Source organism: Cottoperca gobio, chromosome 5 (assembly GCF_900634415.1).
Source record: "Cottoperca gobio chromosome 5, fCotGob3.1, whole genome shotgun sequence".
Lineage (NCBI taxonomy): Eukaryota > Metazoa > Chordata > Actinopteri > Perciformes > Bovichtidae > Cottoperca > Cottoperca gobio.
Window position 1 is genome coordinate 20,387,375 of NC_041359.1, and position 19,498 is coordinate 20,406,872.

The 19,498-nt window shown below is 41.5% G+C and overlaps 1 protein-coding gene across 2 annotated transcripts; it reads left to right on the forward strand.

Annotated features, from left to right (window-relative positions):
* The first annotated feature begins 1,895 nt into the window (after nucleotides 1–1,895).
* On the forward strand, nucleotides 1,896–15,797 carry dctn2 (dynactin 2 (p50)). 2 transcript variants are annotated; one of them, XM_029432200.1, is made up of 15 exons: nucleotides 1,896–2,140; nucleotides 2,470–2,538; nucleotides 4,954–4,959; nucleotides 5,817–5,913; nucleotides 6,556–6,617; nucleotides 6,779–6,877; nucleotides 9,350–9,510; nucleotides 10,142–10,295; nucleotides 10,525–10,590; nucleotides 10,833–10,871; nucleotides 11,069–11,146; nucleotides 11,890–11,961; nucleotides 12,889–12,991; nucleotides 14,016–14,107; nucleotides 14,959–15,797. In XM_029432200.1, the coding sequence occupies exons 1-15, from the start codon at nucleotides 2,105–2,107 to the stop codon at nucleotides 15,043–15,045; spliced, it is 1,221 nt and encodes a 406-aa protein (XP_029288060.1). In that variant the 5' UTR covers nucleotides 1,896–2,104; the 3' UTR covers nucleotides 15,046–15,797. The 2 variants fall into 2 exon arrangements, with proteins under 2 accessions (XP_029288060.1, XP_029288061.1); XM_029432201.1 differs by lacking the exon at nucleotides 4,954–4,959 and having other exon boundaries at nucleotides 1,906–2,140.
* Nucleotides 15,798–19,498: the final 3,701 nt, after the last annotated feature.

Consider the following 19,498-nt stretch of genomic DNA (forward strand, 5'->3'; position numbering starts at 1 on the left):
ATGAACAACTACGAGTTTTGGGAGAGACTAAAGCCGAATTCATTTAAGAAATGTAAAGCAAAAACAAAAAAAAACCCGTAGAGATTGTTTCTTCTTTCGAATTCCCTCGAACCAAACTCGCGGTGGAGAACAGATGGAGAGTTGTAAATGGGAGTATATTCCACACTGGTCCGGTCGGCAGTGTCTGGATAGGCTGCAGGCTGCTCAGAAGCATGGTTTGCATCACTGTCATCCCTGCGCTCTCACTGGGGGCGGGGCGATGTAAAGTAGCAACTCCAAATCCTCCCTCATCAGCACCGCTGAGCAGAGGGGCCGAGGAGCAGGGAGGAGAGCTCCTACTCTGCTTTTTATTCCCGCAACCACAACTAAACTGGCCTCGACAAAAAAAGTTAACTTTTAACCATTACACACTTTAGTTTCAGGTGGAGCACACAAAGCTGAAGGTGGTGCTTGTTGCATCTGGTGAGATATTCTTGGTGGCCAGTAGCTTTTAGGCAGAGCATCTCTATTTTGTTCACGTCTGCACCAGACTGGTCGTCATGGCAATGCTGTTTTGCATGGGTAGTCATGCGGGAACCAAACAAAGGCTCCTTCATTTTTGCCAAAAGATAGTCCATTGATGTACTGCACTTTTATCAAGATGGAAGACTCGAAGAAGACGGATTAAAATTAAAATAATAGTCAAAGTTTTATCAGTTTAGATATCCTGACTTGTATTCCCTGGTGATCAAGCTCAAAACACGGAGGATACTACATTTCCCAAATGCTCAATTGTATTTTTCAATAGACCCTCACTAAATGAACTTTAAAAAGCCACCGAAGACATTATACATCTGTTTCCACAGGCGTATTACCCGTCATGACAAGTAATGATGTGCCATAGTACTATAGAAGACAAAGCCATGGGCAGTTATGTGTATTGTGCTCTAGATAATTGGGCCTAAGGATGATGCTCAGATAGATTCTAGTCCAATCATGTGGTTGGTCAGTAGTAGGAGTAATAGGTGGGAAGGTCTGGGGAAAATCAATAAACAATAGAAAAAAAATGAGCTGATTCATAAACCTGTGGCAGCTGGTCAGTGTCATGTTTCACAATATTGTATGTAAGACTGGTACCAAATTATATATATGCAACATGATGTTAATTATGCTACTTGTATTGTAAATTATATGAAATAATATATAATGTGTATTATGTTGATATACAGTAAGTGATAATATGAAAAACATTCATTACTAGAACATATCACATTATATATTACATAGTATATGTAATTATTAGACTTTTGAAAATGTATTTCATACTATGCGTGGATTTTGCTTGCAGTGATTTGATAATTTTAGAATTTGTATCTACTATAAAATATGTGTTATGGTATTTGTAACAAATGTAACATAGGTAACATAATTTTACCGGCTTTCAAAAAGGTAAACACATTTTTTAAATTATTATTTTCACTTTTTTTTTTAATTTAATTAAGAAATATACAACAGTACTCTATCATACTTTATATCGGTCCTTCTAGATAAAGTAGGGGAAAGAAATCCGGACAGAGTGAATCATCTTCTTAATTGACCGTCTTTGTGTCGTTGATTGGTTTGCTCGGACTTTTAGCGCCATCTTGTGACAACTCTGCCGGAATTCAAACTTTTATTTATTTTTTTAAATAAAGATATAATCATTTTGTTGTTGAAGGCATTTAGTTGTTAAATATTTTATGAGTGCGACAGGAAATACTGCGTTTGATAGAAAAATAAAATAAAACTAGAAAGGGGACTAACAGAGCGCATGCGTACAAAGTCTCCACTTTGTCGGGAGTGTTTGATTTGTTGGTTTTTGCAGACCGTTGAACTCTTTCCAATCCTCGTAGCGAACCTATCACCGCCCGTCCGCCTGTGCTTGGTAGAAAACGAACGTCCATGCTGTCAAATCAAGCCAGTGACCACATCAGCCTAGAAACCTCCGCCGGCTGAGAGACTGCTGGCTCATCTACCGTTTGCTTTTATTGCAATTTGATTAGGTTCATCGATAGTTTACACGTTTTAACAACTGTTATTATAATCTATCGTCGTTTGTTGATCTCGTCTTTACATCCCGTTGACAATGGCTGATCCTAAATACGCAAACTTGCCAGGAATTGTAAGTGGCTATCGCTAGCAGACAGATTAGCTCGTTTGCTACTTGGCTATGCTAGCTCCGAGCTGTGACAGCTAAATTAGCTAACATCCCAACTGTTTATTCTTTCGTCTGCTTATTGTTTGATGTTATTATACATCTAGCGGTTAAAATCGTAGATGTGTGGTTGCTACATGTTCAGCTAATGTTGTGATACAAGCCACCAGAGGCTAAGGGCTAGCATATACGTGTTGTTGAATGGGCCGGGGCGTTGGCCAGGCTAATGGCAATAATCGGGATATCTGATCGTTTGAGATATTGTTTACCTAATATTGTTTACCTGTTTTTATTAGGCCTTTAATGAGCCGGACGTGTACGAGACCGGTGACCTTCCAGAAGATGACCAGGCTCAGTTTGAGTCGGTAAGTGGACGCTGCATATTAAGATACCCTAACAAGTGTTATATACTTTATATAACTGTGAAAGCACCAATTTCTTCATTGATATAAGTGTGCATTATCCCTGCCGTGATTAAACGCCTAACCACGCAATTACTTGGCTTACTATTACTGCTTGCACTGCAAAGTACTGATTGTAGCTTAACTGTACTGTATACTTGTGTTTCTTTAAAATAATAATAATAATAATAATAATAATAATAATAAGCTGTCTCTGCGTTTGTGCAGTCCTTAGGATATGTAGGGCAAATTAAAATTAAATCGTGTTATCCACCAAAAGTTGTAAGATCACATCTGACCATCTCTTGAATTTATTTAAGCCCAATGAATAATTTCACATTTATATGAAAATGTTATGTTTCTAGAAAAATATGAATATTTTCATATTTATAAAAAATGCCAAGATGCCCTTTTCAGGTTGTTTGAAAGTCCCATCCGAAGACCTACTGCCGATGTTTATAACTATGTCATGGTCTTGTGACTCTTAGAAAAGTCTATTACTGTCTTACTGCCATCCCACTGTTTAGCCGAGTTAGTGGTGGCGTTGCTAGAGTACACTATTCTTTAACAGTGCTATTGCAAAGCGCTTCATAAACAGTTGAGGGGATGCTGGTCTGACATTGCTTTACACTGTCTGGACGGTTTACTGACCAGCTGAGTGAAACCTAATTGGCATTTTCCCTTCCATGTTTCCACATTCGTTCTTCCCAAACCCTTGCCCTTGTTTTGACTCTTCCCCACCCCTCCTGGGACCCTAGTTTGTACAAGTAAGATTGGCTCCATTTTACTCTGTGAGCTTAATGCCATGCTTTTTTTGCATGTTGTTTAATCGCATATCCATTTTTCCTACCTCTATTGACTGAGATGAAATGAGAAATGAATCGATGGAGTGATTCTTTTTGTGCTCTGTAATTCATCACTTGTTGATTGATTTGAAGTTTATTTTCCTCCTATTTGTGCTGTTCAATTAAACAATTTAAAGGGACACAGATGTTGATGGGGTTCAGCAGCACTATAATTAGAAAAGTGTTTTGTCTATTTGTTTGAGATATTTCCCTTTTAACCTGTCATAATGTTTAACAGTTGCTTCCTGCCTCACCACACGTTTTTGACTAACTGGACCTTTTTTAAGGCCCCTATACACTGTGTGATTACATCTTGACAGTTCGTCGCATGTCACGCTTGGATACAATGGATTTACTATAATAACATTTGTGCAGGACTGTACATTATCAAATATGAGACATGTCAGACTGTTCGATGAATCCCTGGTGAATCCTAGCACCTTTTGGTTTATGCCGATTACTTTATTCAAGTATGTTGTGTGGATCACTGCTTTCTACATCAAGTCATGTAGGGATGCAACAGATTGGTATCTACACTGACCTAACTTAATAATAGTAAAAGTTCTTAAGTGGATCAGGTAGACGTGACTGATCCACAGATGGAGTTTCTTTGTCAGTGTCATTGTAACATTCCATGTGTCCGCTCTGTTACTTTCATTCGGTCCCGGTAGGTTTACTTTTTAGTGCCACAACCATCCCTGGCTTCATGTTACTTCTCTAAAGAAAGGAATTGGATCGATCTAGCCTGAGTCCCATGCCATATTCAGATTGGTTGTTTTCTAGATTGTAGAAGTCAAATTGAGAATTTGGTCCCAAATTTCTGGTGCCGTCAGACCTTTGACTCGGACTTTCTTTGGTGGATAGGACATGTCTCACAGTGTTATCTAGGACCTCCATCTTGGATTGATGACCAAATATATAATTGCATTTCTCTGGGACAGCCCAAAATCACACTGTGTATCAGGGGCCTTAACTTGGATATACTTCATTAACCGCTTTGGTTTAGTCTAGCAAATTCATTTAGCATGTTATTTTTGAAACAACTCACCCTGATGAATGATAGATTACAATTTCTGTAACAGAATGCATTTTAGGCCTTTTTTGAATTTCTTAACTTTTGACTCATGGATTGTTTGTATTTTTTAAACGCTAATAATGCTGGGAGACCTACGATGCCCTCCCATGAGGGCATATGGTCACACGGCATTATGACGTGCAGTATGGTATCAAAGGAGAAAGTAATTTGTTTGTGTTAATGGACCATCTTACCACCCTGAATCGGGGAAGAGAGAAAGAACTGAAGACTGCAGTGTGAACAGTGTGTCTCCAGGGTTTTTAGCAGCAACTCTCAGAACACTGCTTTCTTTCTTATCTTTCCCCGACCCTGGCCAACTGTTCCTGTGTGCATGGCATGTGATAACTACATTAATCTGTGTTGTCTCTCTCTCTCTCTCTCTCTCTCTCTCTCTCCCCCTACTTTTTTCTCTCCCTCTGCTCTTCCGTTACTTTCTCTAACTCTCTTTGGAAACCCAAGGAGCTGGTAAGAGCCTGACTAACTCCCCTCCTCACTCTTCCTCCCCCTCCTCCTAACATCTGTGTATCCGTCTCGTGTTGTGTGTGTTTCGTTGGTCTGTCTTTATAAAAAAAAAAAAAAAAATCCAATCTGTGTGTGAGCCCGGACTCATGTCATCTTTCTGTATGTGTCAGTGGTGTTTTAATCTTCCCCATATCCTCTAGTTCATCATAATTGATCACTAGGAAGTTTTGATCAAATGATGCACTTTTCTTTTTTCTTTGCTCCCCAGAATCACTAATCAAAGAACTGTAATTTTAGAAAAGAAAGTGTTAGTCCAGCTTTCCAGTCACATAACATTGATTTTATAGTACATAGTAGACTTATACTATATGGATGACAAGATGATCTTAAAAATCTGCAACCAGGCCAATGTAAAACTATGGCTATGAAATGTCATGTTGCTCTTTTCTCTCTTACCTGCTGGTACTCTAAATTATTTGTGAAATATTCTGGTTCTGGACAGCCCCAAACTACGGCTGTGAAGCTCTTTCAGATTTTCATGATTCATGGCTACAATGTTTTTTTAATTCCTGAGGGTGTCTAACCTTTTGTAAGCAATAATACACTCATTCACTTAACCACATAATTCATTATCTTTTAAATCAAACTTTGGGGCAATGATCAAGCATAGAGTTTCCTCTCGGATCTTACCAACCTGTCAACATATTTCAAGTCTACCTTGGGCTTTGAGAGTTTTGTTTCATTGGCTCAGTAAACCAAGGCTCATTTGAAGTCTTTGCTGTCTTTATAGTCTAACATCCAATATAAGATTCTTTTTATGTTCAACTGATTTTCTTTTTTCCTGGTATTTTCAATGACAGGAGGAGCTCTGCAGCGACAGCGTGGAGAGGATCGTGGTCAACCCCAACGCAGCCTACGACAAGTTCAAAGACAAGCATGTGAACACCAAGGGCCTTGGTCAGTTCTTAGTGGATAATAACTTATTACGTAACATCACCTTTAGTATGGATTGAGAGTCTCAACCAATTAAAAAAATGATCTGTAATGACTGTATTGCTTATACAGAGAGGTGTTTCTGTTATTTAGTCTGCCCTTGTTCAATAAATTGGGTGGACAAAATAATGAATACACCTTTTTTGTAGAATGCAATTCAGTTGAACAGCACCACCGACCGCAGTCTCCAAAATGATCATAAAGTTGAATCAACACTTCTCTAAAGCAATCGTAAAAAAACATCTTTTATTGACATATATATGTCATGAGGGTAGGATTTACTGCAGCACGGTTGCATTGCACCTCATTAATTGCACCTAGTTGTACCTAATAAACTGGCTAGTGGTTGTATTCCTTCATTAAGGAGGTTTCTGAGGTTTTGATGACCTCAGTGAGTCTTGTGACCAATTGTCATAAATACTAAGCAAACAAAAGAAGAATTACACGTCCTCTTTTTAGAATAGCTTTTACAAAATCTAAAAGAGAAACATCAATGACTTAAAACAACAGATGCTACAGATGCTACCACCAACCGGTCTGCCTTTTCTTTGTCTTCTTCTCCGTCTTCTTGTCTCTCATGATAACCCATTCGTCTTCTTTTCACAGACTTCTCGGACAGAATCAGTCGAAGCAGAAGAGTGGGCTACGAGTCAGGAGACTTTGAAATTGTGAGTACATTTTGTTCAGCACAAATTCATTACTTTCCTTTTGTTGTATTCTTTTCCACGTGTTTTCTGATGAAGTCAAGTGTCTGCTCTCGCTGTGCTGGACTCACTTTGCTGTCGTGTAATATTCATACAATTCCTCTGCTTTCTCACCTTTTGTTCAGCTTGGAGAGGGCTGTGGAGTGAAGGAGACGCCACAGCAGAAATACCAGCGCCTGGTGAACGAGATCCAGGAGCTCACTCAGGAGGTGGATTCCATCCAGGTGATCTGACAGCGAGACACACGCATACGGCCAGGCACACCTCTTCCTACCCATCCCGCTCTGATTACCTAGCCTTTAGTTTGCTGACTGCACACAAATTAAAAGGGACTTTCCTCCACTCTGCTCCCCCTAACCACATCTTCATGTATTTATTCAGGGTAGTGCAACCTTTAGTTCAATTTCAGAGGTGGAATATTTATACCCAGTTCTTACTGTTGCACTAGAGACCTGAGCTTTATATGGTGTGTGCACTGAAGCCTTAAATTCGCCCTGAACATGAGCTGATTTAAAACTACTGCAATTTCCTCTCAGTCTTATATTGACCCCTCAATCCTGAAGCTGTCACTAACTTGGATACACGCAGAGCAGTGTCTGTGTCGAATGCTAAATTGTAATTCAATCAGTGAATTGGCAGTTTTTTTGGGACGGCTCGGTGGTTTATAGCTTATACAGGCTACGCTGGCAAAATACTATGTGCAGCCTGCCTGTGAGGAACCAGCTGCTTCCCCCTTAAAGTCATTGATTTGCTCCAAGTAAAGTGTGGCCATTCATCAGGGTGAATGGATGCATACTGTTGTTTGCTTAGATCAGGGGTCCCCAAACTTTTTCCTGTGAGGGCCACATAACTTTTCCCTTCTCTGATGGGGGCCGGGGTCAGTTTGTAACAGAAAAAGTGTGACGATCGCAGGGGTGCCTAAACGTAAACATTTATTGTTTTCCAGAAAGCCACACATAACCAAATATTAATAACCCTCTCTGGGTTCTTCACAGAAAAAATAAAGTTTCACTTGTTCCAAAAGCAGCGCAAGTTTCACCTCAAATGCTTTTATGTGAGAATACATGTCGCAAATGAGTTCCCCCTGGCCTTGTAGCTGCAAGTTAGGGCTGTTCAGCATTTCTGTCACGTCTGTTAAAAATGCGAGGTGCCATTTCCATTCTGGGTCGATCAGCTCTGGGACCGTTTTGTCTTTTGAATGAAGAAATGCGTTAATTTTGGGTAGCAGCTCGTAAAAACGCCTCAAAACTCTGCCCCGGCTGAACCATAGGACCTCTGTGTAGTACAGCACATCGCCGTGCGCAGGCTCCAGTTCAGACAGGAATTGTTGGAACTGCCTGTTTAAGTCCCTTTGCTCTGATGAAGTTTATGCATGACACCACAACCTTCATGACAGAATCCCACTTCAACACTTTGCAGCACAGTGCCTGCTGGTGAATTAGGCAGTGGACTTGTAGCGGGGCGGTGAGACCCCGTTCTTCCATCTCCCAGTACATGCGTCCTATTAGACCCCGAGACGCGCCCACCATACTAGGAGCCCCGTCAGTCGTGATGCTGGCAAGCTTTGACCAGTCTAGGTCCAACTCTTCCATGGTTTGGCGTACTTTGCCGAAAATATCCTCCCACGCTGTAGTCCCTTTGAGACTTTGGAGGGCTGCCAGCGCCTCGCACATCTCAAAGTTTGCGCTAACTCCACGAATAAAAATGAGCAGCTGCGCTGTGTCTTGCACGTCCGTGCTCTCATCCAGTGCTAATGAAAAAAAGTCAAGTTCTTTCGTCTTCTGCTGCAGCTGGGCATATACATTACCCCCGATTTCTTCAATGCGTCTGGTGATTGTACTCGCCGACAGACTCACGGCATTAAAGACATCTTTCTTCTCGGAACACACCTCTTCCGTGACAGCATTCAAACATTTCTTGACAAACTCCATCAGTGAAAGGTTTACCGCTGCTCGTTATCAGTTGAGCAACCCGAAAGCTGGCTCGAACGGATGACTGGTCGCATTTGGCCTTGCAAGTTATCATATTTGTCTTTGTGACGGGATTCATAGTGTCGGCGCAGATTGTATTCTTTGAATACCGCCACCGCCTCTTGACAGATGAGACAAACAGCCTTTTCTTTGCATTGAACAAAAAAAGAATCGTTTGACCACTGCAGGTTAAATACCCTGCATTCTGAATCAATTTTTCTCTTACCTAACCTTTTCGCCATTATTCCGTTCTATTTGACAGGGGCTAGTCTAGGATTCGCGAGGCCAGACTGAAAAAAAAATCATAATGCGGCTCTGGTATTGTTCAGGGGGCCGGGCCAAATGTGGAGGTGGGCCGTATCCGGCCCGCGGGCCTTAGTTTGGGGACCACTGGCTTAGATGGACCAGGTTAACTAACTACCAGCTACAGCAACTCATCCAAACCCAGGTTAAAAAATACTGGCATATCCCCAATTCTGTTCTGTGTACTGTGTTAATATTGGAACAAATCAATTTAAATACATAGTTCTAAACTGCCTGTTTACGTATACAGTAAGTTTGAATTCTTTTCATTTGGCATGGGACACATGTTCTCTGTGAACAACATACCTGGTAGGCCCAGACAGACTTCTAGTTCCCGATTTCATCACCCTCTGCCTTGTTGTTTGAAAAATCAACTGTGTAGAACTCAGTTACTCAAAGACCGCGGTGTCCGTCTGCTTCCAGGCTGCCACAAAGGAAAGCAATGCAGAGGAGCGCCTGACCCCGGTGGTACTCGCCCAGCAGGCATCCCAGCTCAAACAGCAGCTGGTTTCTGCCCATCTCGACTCACTGCTGGGTCCGCAGGCACACATCAACCTGGCTGACCCAGATGGAGCGCTGGCCAGGTGAGCTGAGAGGGAGGGTGACAAGACAATAAAGCAAGAGGACAAGCATCTGGAATCTGAAGCCTGATGCAACAACCTATGAGACCCTGACAGAGTAACGAGGTAGTAGGCAGGGGATGGATGGAAAGGGGTAGCTTGAAGATGTAGAGGAAGTCCACAATAGATGGTTGGAGGGAACGACAGGGGAATTGATTTCAATGAGCCTAGTGGAATCCAGATATAAGGAGTGAGAGAGTAACGAGGGCAAGGCAGTACAGCTGGTATCGACTGCCCACATAAAGCCCCCCCCCCCACCCCCCCTAATCTCAGTGTAGCACTAGCTGGGGAGCACAAGAACCGGTGGATAGATGATTGAGGAAGGGAAATAAAAACTGAAGCCGGGGATAGATTAACAGAGAGGCTATAGAGAACCAAAACATACTGTTGTGACATGTTGGACCAAAACTAAAGATAGACGGGGAAAGACTGACACAAGTGAGAGAGGGGGGAATAAACAGATCTAAACTCACCTTGACCTTGCTGTTTGCTTGAAAGATTTGTAGCATAAGAGAAGGGGGATGGGCACAGCAGCACATGGAGCTGATAACAATATTGAACATGCAGTTCTTTTGTTTTCCCTTCCTTCCCCCAGGCGTCTTCTCACCCAGCTGGAAGTGGCCAAGGGCAGTCGTGGCAGCGCCACAGGAGACAGCAAGCCGACGGCATCGGCTAAGGGCCCAGATGGAGTGGTACTCTACGAGCTGCACAGCAGACCAGAGCAGGAAAAATTCAACGAGTCTGCCAAGGTGAAGTGGAAAGCAAGGAGGAGGGAAGCGGAGTCAAGTGTTTGGGATGAATGCACTCGAGAAATAAGCAAAATATGATGCCAGACGTGTTTTTTCGTTTTCATTCTCATGAGAGGTGTGTTAGAATATTTGATGGCAAATAAACGGGACAAAAGGCAGGTTTGTTTGTGTGTCTTATGGGATGCTGTTGTCACTGCCAGCCATGTGTTGCCTTGTTCCGTCCCTGTAGATGGCGGAACTGGAGAAGCGTCTAGCTGAGCTGGAGATGGCTGTTGGCTCAGGATCAGACAAGCAGGTACACACACACACGCACACACACTCACACGCAACCCTCAAATGCTTTTCTCTTTCATTCACACTAATTCTGTTTATATCCTTCTCTCTTTCACTCACACCAGTCGAATTTTCATGCTCCTGTTGCCGTGTAACCATGCACTCAATGACACCGAAGTCTTCCACTTGATTTATGTAAATAATGGGGGTGGCTTAATTGATTCTTGTTATAATTTATTTCCCCGCTTTGTGTTTCTGTTGCAGGGACCTCTGAGTGCTGGCGTACAAGGAGGCAGTTTGATGGTAAGAAATCAACTTCTCTCTTACAGAACACTGTATTTTGTGTCTCTGTTCAGAAGCCAGAGAACTGGGTCATACTTCAAAGATGAGTGACATCAGCTCCTCCAAGGTTGTTTGTTGTTGATGTGCCAGCAAGAACACAAAGTTGTGTACTCAAGCTTGTATGTGTGTGTGTGTGTGTGTGTGTGTGTTTGAACCAGGACACCATAGAGCTCCTGCAGGCGAGGGTCAGCGCACTGGACTCTGCTACTCTGGATCAGGTGGAGGCCAGACTGCAGGTAACTAATCCACGCACAGCACAGGGTTGGGATGGGAGGGGATTTTGATATAGATAGATTGCAATTTCATTACTTTCTTATTTATATACATCATATTTCCCAAAGATCCGTTTTAAAATAAATGTGTTTTTGCTGTCTTACGGAAAGTTAAACGATGAACTCGATATTTCATCTATTTGCGTTCAGTACAGTCGAGATGAGCCAACCAGGTGCAACAGCCAGCCCAGCAAATCCAAAGCTTATTGAAAACTTCTATACACATATCTATACACATATCCATACACATATATATACACATATAAAGAACGAGACAGAACCCAGCTCTTCCTCTGACTCTTGTTATCTTCTGCAGCTATAAAGAATAAAAAGGTACATACGAAGGTTTTGGGGTTATTGGAGGTTTTTTCTTCTTCTATTTGGATGTTTTCAATCATCTCCACACACTGGATGGTTGTTGTAACTCGAGAAGGGAGAGAGCAGTGCATTTGCTTTGTGGTGAAAAACTGATACTTTTGAAAATGTATGTTCTTACATTTTAAAAGATGCCACATTTCCATACGGCTGGGTTACCTGGGTTACCTGGGTTACCTGGGTTACCTGTGGTGTTGCCGGCCGTGAGAACCTGTCAATTTACCACAGTATTGACATTAATCGTATCAATGCTCGTCTTTTTTTCTGTAACGTAAAACGGTACCTCTCGCACAAAATGAATTAATTACTTTTTGTCTCTCTCCCTCATTCAGAGTGTCCTCGGGAAGATGAATGAGATCGCTAAACACAAGGCCGCGATTGAAGACGCTGAGACACAAAACAAGGTTTGTAATCCCTGCACATTCATCAGTGCAAACTAAGTGCAGTAATCATCTCCGATGCTTTCACACAAAGTTACAAAGCACTTTGAGATGGAAGATTCCTCCAGCCAGAGGAAGCTTTTATCAGGAAGTTGTATAATCTAGTAATAACTTTGCTAGTTCAGTTTTAGTGATGAGGTCGTCATTTGAGAAAGCACTGAGACGTGCCTGGCAGCCAGGCTCCAGAGTAGAACTGATTTTTGAATGCAGTGCCGCACAGCCGTGAAGCAGTCACACAAACCAAAGTTGTATCATCTCTGATAGATGTTCATTTTGAGTCCGTGATAAAAACAACTTTTTTCATGTCATTCTGCTGCGAGATCTGATTTCCAGGCAAGGTGTTTGGCATCGACTGTTCTAAAGTGCTGTATGCTGATACAGCCAGTAGAGGGCAGGGCATATTAATGATATCATCATAGTGAAGGACAAAATCATTCAAAGAGGTTTATCTTTTGATACATAAGGTTAATTCTTTAGAGACACTGTAAAGTACTATCATTGTGACTTAGTAAATAGAGTGTGTGACTTCATTACTGGTAAATACAAGAGTTTAAAAAGTACAAAAGCATGCTTTAATGTGAGACTGTTGTAAGATAAAGTCATTGGACCCACAATTACCTAGCCATAAAATACAGCCCTTTTCCAAAAGGGCCGATCTCAAGCAGCGTCAGCAGTTGTCTACCACCTGGTACCACGGCGTTGCAAAGTCTAGTTTGAATTCTAGGTGTTGGTGTTTGTTTTAATAACAAATGCAGGTTTCACTTGCAGTACTAGAAGTATTGCTTCAGGAAACTAAGGTGGAATCTGTGGCCTTGGCTAAAATAAACACGTTATTTGAGCTTGCGGGTTTCATCGTGGTATTAAATGTGCCCGTATGTGTTTACCCATCAGGTGTCGCAGCTTTATGACGTGGTGCAGAAGTGGGATGCCATGTCCACTTCTGTGCCTCAGGTGGTGCAGAGGCTCGTCGCTGTCAAGGAGTTGCATGAACAAGGTAACGCACAGGAACTAAAACTGTTTTACAAGGTGATGTTTCTAAGACTTGCATAGGAGGTAGTCCCTTTACCCCATCACGTTATATGAACGTGCTGGTGTTGAGAAAAATTGGTTCATATTGCAAATATTGTACTAATGTTGCTCTAGGGGCAGAATTCACCCCAGTAAGGATCATAACAAGGAAAACTTTGATAATGTTCTGTTCTTTTATGTGAGGGGAGAAGAACCTTGAAATGACACCCATGAGAGTTCAAGGAGAGGATGTATGTAGGTTAGTGGGGGGTGGGGAGTGGCATTAAAGATTCAAAAATATGTAGGATGTTGCTGCAGAACATAGCAGGGTGTGAACCCAGACACATCTCAGGACGGCATCTGTGCTGCGAAGTAATACTCGGCCTGAAAGATTTGCATCCGCAGTGGTAAAGTCTGAGTGCGAGACAAAAGATGAAAACTAAGCGAAAATTGGGTTTCAAACGGATAATGGAATTAGTGTAAACCGTGCCATTCTGTTATAACAAAGGGCAAAACATCACTGAAGGGGAGACTCAAAATGGGAATAGAATTAGACTAAATTTAGTAATCCTGTTAAACACCTCCTCAGGGAGAAAGAGATGCATGATATTATATATCACATTATCATCTTTTTATTATTTAGCACATGAAAGCAGAACCTTGGCATTAATAGATTATATTGATAATTCATTTCTGAGAGCTGAAAGAGGTCATTTATCATCCCGACTCTCGCCGCACCAATCTGTCACAGTCTGCAGCGAAAGGGTTCTTAGCTCCAGCTGCACTGATTTTTAGTTTTTCCTCTATTTTTCTCCTCTGGTTCTTCTTTACAGAGGAAGGAGGACAACTGAAATAATCTTAAAGCAGTCGTTCATCAGTTTCAGATTACATTTGTCTGTACTCCCCTTCACTGTGGCTGAGAGCAGAAGCCGTATTGCATTTGTAAATCCTCCTTCTTCCTCCCTCTTGCCTGCTGATTTCACTTCCTCCTCCGCCCCGCCGTCTTGCAGCCATGCAGTTTGGCCAGCTGCTGACCCACCTGGACACCACTCAGCAGATGATCAACAACTCTCTGAAGGACAATAACACTCTGCTAACACAGGTAGGAAGTTTAAGATCCATTGAACACTTGGGACAACATTAATCAATTTAACACAACTGCAGGAGTGTGGAGCTTAACTTTCAACCGTGTTCAATGTTCCCGTCGTGTGTGAGCTATTACAACCATAGGACCATTGGAATTAACGAGGCCAGGAGAAAAGCATGCTTGTCCACACACAAAGATTTCAAACAATGGAAGGATTGCCATCATATTACCTTATCCTATTATAATGGGAACAAATGTCTTTTCTGTAGTCAAACGACTGAACTGCATCTTTTAAGGTAGAAAGTTAATGAAGCCATGCTCGAGCTTCTTGTCTACACAAGTCACAGATTGAAAATGTTGGATTCATTTTAAATAACTTGACCAACTCAACCACTTGGCACTAACCTTTGTATGTGGAATAAATGAGTTTGTAAAGGCAGCTTTTCATGGCCAAGAGTAAGCATCTAACAAAGGGCAGCTCTGACGCCTCAGTCGATACCTCGATACCCAACCTTTGCTTTCACAGTTCAAGGCTTCTTAGATGGACAGAGCTGTGACGTGTTTATCTTCTGAAGTCACAAAGTCGTCTTACTTACTTTATTGTGTGTTTTAACTCCCTGTGAAATTTACCGTCCACATTTATCACATGTATGTAAATATATTTCATAGGGTTAGATCAACTAATAATTATTGTTCTCATCAGTTAACCCGATGATTATTATTTTAATGGTTTAGTCCATGGAATATTTACGATGTCAATGTTTTTGAGAGCCCAAAATGGCCAATTAGCCTTTTGATCCTGATCCACATCCACGCTTTACTTCCCTACATCGTAAACTCTCTTCTCTTTGCTCTCGCCCCTCCAGGTCCAACAGACAATGAAGGAAAATCTGGGTGCTGTAGAAGAGAACTTTTCTGCCCTCGATCAGAGGATGAAGAAGCTCTCCAAATAAACAGTGGCAGAGTTTGGACCGGTCCAGGAGAAGAGTGTAGAACATGGACAAATATGAGCTGCCTAGAGGGCACCGAGGGGGGGATTGGGGTTTAACTCTGTCCTTTCTGGCCGGTCCCTCTCTTGCTCTCTACTTCGCCTCTGCCTTTTTTCACTGAGTGGAATGTTAGAAAGTTGGAAAAGATGGAATAACAAAAAAAAAAAAAAAGAAAGGAGACCAAATGTTCTTGTCCACCCTCCTTTCCTCTTCCTTTCTCTTGCATCAAATTGATATACAATGAAAACACATTTGTCCACTCTTTTCATGCCACTGATTGCAGTCCCCTGTTATTGAGTTTTAGACTGGATTGTTTTTTATAATTATTAGTATTAAACATATTAAATTCCTCCATTCCTTTCGAAGCCTCACCCTAATACTGCATTTGTACTGTACTTTGCTCCAATGAAATGGATCCCAGTAACGGTGGGTTGATGGATGACATATTAAAGATGTTGTCAACTGTGTAAAAAAAAAGAAGCGTTGTAGCAGGAGCACGTTTGTACGAGTGTCGGGGCCAAGTCACGGAAGGAAAGCTTGTAAATATGCCTGTGTACCTTTATTGTTTCTTCACGCTCAGTCGCTTGTAACTATATTATTATGACTGAGACCAGACACCACAGACAAACTTTTAATCTGCTTTGTCATTGCCTACAAGTCAACTGTATTGTACATCTGTGGTCATGGAAACGGATCAATAAAAAAAGGTGCGATGAGTTTGAGTCCGTTTTTTTTTAATAATTCATGAGATGAACGCTTTTTAATAATCACCGTATCTTTAAAATGTCTGCTCTGTTCATACTTTGGTTGGATGGACAATTCAAAACGTGAAAATATTACGGTACTGTATTTATTACTACACATATAAAATATAGAACAGAAACAATGGATACATTTAGTGGATGATGCAACGTTACATAGCGATTTATGAAAACAAGTTCCTGCTTATGAGTCATCAGAGGTTGGTACGGAAAGATATTGCCATAATACGTAATCATGATAAACCCATTTTATAAAAGGGGACACATTTATAATCTATTCTAATCTGGTGGTATTCAAAATATTGTTTTTTTAAATACCCCTTACTGTGGTTTCTTTATTAGAAGCAGTTGTTATGCTCAGTTATGAACACTGGGTGGCAGCAAAGCATCTAATAAAAGAAAGGTTAAACTGCCATTGTGCTTTGTAATTCAGCTTTAACAGATACTTACAAACACACTCTATAAAAGGAAATTATTCTGCCATGCTTTAACATATTTCTGTCCCATCAAATCTTTCATTTGAAGATAATAAATTATATTACATTCCTAAAATGTTCAATACCTACCAGTGTCATTTGTATTTGCATTGATAACTTCACATCCTTGACCAGCTGGATTTGAAGTGAAATAATTGTAGTTTATATGAAACAGCATATAATGGAAAAAACTACAATCAAAAGCTTTAAGGGGAGAATCATGAATCTCTCTCTCTCTCTCTCTCTCTCTCTCTCTCTCTCTCTCTCTCTCTCTCTCTCTCTCTCTCTCTCTCTCTCCTCTTCTCTCTAGTAAGGGGCAAATCATGAAAGGCAACATCTCTGTTCATGTCGCTCTCTCTCTCTCCTCCTCTCTCTCTCTCTCTCTCTCTCTCTCTCTCTCGTTCTCTCTCGCTCTCTCTCTCTCTCTCTCTCTTCTCGCCATCTCTCTCCCTCTCTCTCTATCTCTCTCTCTCTCCTCTTCTCTCCTCTGTAAGGTGCAATCATGAAAGCAACATCTTTGTTTCATGTCTCTCGCTCTCTCTCTCTCTCTCTCTCCTCCCCCTACTCTGTCCGGCGCTCTCAGAGTAAAAAGGTCTCGAGAGAAAGAGGAGAAGAGAGGAGAGAAAGAAAGGAGAGCGAGAAGAGAGAGAGAGAGAGAGAAAGAGAGGGGGAGAGAGGGGCGAGAAAAAAGAGAGGGAGAAGCAGAGAGAGGAGAGTTCGCTTCGAATGAGAAAGGCCTCCCTTTCTCCCAAAAATAACCCTCTCTCTCTGTAAGGTGGAAATCATGAAAGGCAACATCTCTGTTTCATGTCTCTCGCTCTCTCTCTCTCTCTTCTCTCTTCCCCCTCTCTGTCTCTCGTTCTCGACCCTTTGGAGATCTCTCTCCCCTCTCGCTCGAGGAGCCCCTGTCTGGGAGAAAAGAGGAGAGAAGAGGTCCTGAGGGAAAAGAGAGAGAGAAGAGTCAGCGAGAAAAGCTCATCTGAGTGTCCCCCGAGGCGATCTCGAGCTCTCCTCTCTCTCTCTCTCTCTCTCTCTCTCTCTCTCTCTTCTCTCTCTCTCTCTCACTCACTCTCTCACTCACTCTCGCTCATTTAATAACACGATAAGATCAGTGCCCTAAAGGACTAAAAGGCAAACGTTCCCTACTTGATAGTGAATGAAGACACAGACAGAAAATATTAAGCATCCAGTCCACTAATATCAAATGAGTAGTTTTAATGTATCAGGACTTGAGTGATACTTTGTCATCCACACAGTGAATTTCTCTGAGGCCAACCTCAGATCCATCTGGCATTACGAACAAAAAGCTTGCTCATGCGTGATGTCAGGTGACGGTATTAGGGACAAAGGCACAGCCAGGTAACATACTGTATTGTAAGGATCAGGTGTTTCTGGTGAGTCATCATGTGAGTTAAGTAACTGCCTCTGCAAGCCCCCACAAGTGGATTAATAGTTTACAGAGTTGCCAAAAGAAACACAAGGAAACAAAAGGTCAGATTCTAGATAGTTAAAAACATCCTCTTCAGCTTGATAAAAAGCATTTTTTAACACGTGTGCCTCTAGTTAATGTTGATCTCTATTAGACACAACATGTGACAACGCTCTGTTGCTAAGCCTGTGGATTTCTCCTTTACTTGAGCTGAGTGCATCACATCTTTCTTTCATTGCATGTCAGAGAACGATGAAGTGCTGAGTAGCTTTCTCTTGCCTAATGGAGGGGGAGTTCAATACTGGGCTGCTTGGACCGGACATATCAAGTGTGACTTGCAGAGCTCCAATATAGAAGGGAATGCCCCAGATGAACACAGAGACATACCATGAACTGTATATCATGTTATACTGCATTTGTCCTTCTATTTTGGGTGTGCTAGATTGGGTCAGCCCAGCTCCATCTGTTAAGACCCAATTACAAGAGGTCAGCCCAAAATGCTATTACTTTATTATATTATACTTTAGACCATTAGCTCCCCATGTGGTCCTGAATATGAACGAGGATACAAGTACAATGAATGAAACAAAGAAACGGACCTCTATTAGAGATGATTTTAGCAGTGGGGTATAAATCCAAACACAGATTCTTGGAGGGCTTTTTATTAACATTAAGCTCCAGTCATTCTTGACTTTACAGTCAAATTGGAGCTTCTCATAGTCCACACCAACCATTACTCCACTGGACAAAGTAAATATTTAAGTCCTGAGGCAGCAGAGAGCAGCTGAACACAGAGGAGGCTGTAGGAAGCCCCAATTGCTCCAAAATCTGTTTCTGGTGCTGATATGGGGAAAACTAAGAGGAGAGGAAGAAAAGGATGGAGTAAGAGCCTGGAGTGTGTGCTTAACTTCCAGTATACCCACCTGTTCAGACAGGCTTTAAAGTTTAATGGCCTACAGTATTTTGCTTGGGCTTGGGATTTTTTTTCACGTCTCATCTTTGACACATATGTCGATGCCTAGAAATGAAGAGCTGTCAACAGTTTAGATATTGATAATAGCCCATTCTTATTCACGTCTGTACTTTACTCAACAATATCATGTAATGTAATGTGATTAGTTGAATGCTGGCCAAAAGACTTTATAGAGGTGATAAGGAAGGAGCAGCCTCAGCCCTGAAGGGACTTTAGGAGATAATGGCTGAGACGGACCATGGACACTTATAAAAGACTATATAAGATGTGTTTTGACTGTTAAAGATACAAAGCCAGTGTATAGAAGCATTTAACCTTGTAAGTAACTCCATCAAAAAGTATGAAAGATAGATTTCCTAAGCAAGTTTTAATTTTTTATATATTTTATAATACATATGTATATACGTTCTGACGTACTTGTCCTTGTGTTGTTTGTATTTGGTCTTTTTCTTTTCTAAAATGTTTCATTTATTAGCTTTACGTTAGAGCTATCAATACCACTAATATCGCCTCTATTTTGAGAAACTATTTCGAACAAAGTAATGATAAAAATTGTGAAAATAAAATGGAGGCAGGGAAAAGTAGAAGCAGAACAAGAACAACTGACATCAGGATTAAAAGATAAGCAATGGATAAGAGAGAGCAAATTACACAAGGGCCTCTTCATCAGTTTGTCACATTTTCCTGAATGGCTCTGGACAGGTGAGGCGTCTGTGGCGAAGCAGAGAGGAGGACAGAAGAAGTGGGCGGAGGTAAGCAGAGTAAAACAGGATGGAAA

Bases quoted from the DNA above. Each gene is read 5' to 3' on its own strand.
- dctn2 (XM_029432200.1), top strand. From the start codon at position 2,105: ATGGCTGATCCTAAATACGCAAACTTGCCAGGAATT. The intron at 5,914-6,555 runs GTCAGTTCTTAG...TTCTTTTCACAG, and splicing joins TGTGAACACCAAGGGCCTTG to ACTTCTCGGACAGAATCAGT. The intron at 9,511-10,141 runs GTGAGCTGAGAG...TCCTTCCCCCAG, and splicing joins CCAGATGGAGCGCTGGCCAG to GCGTCTTCTCACCCAGCTGG.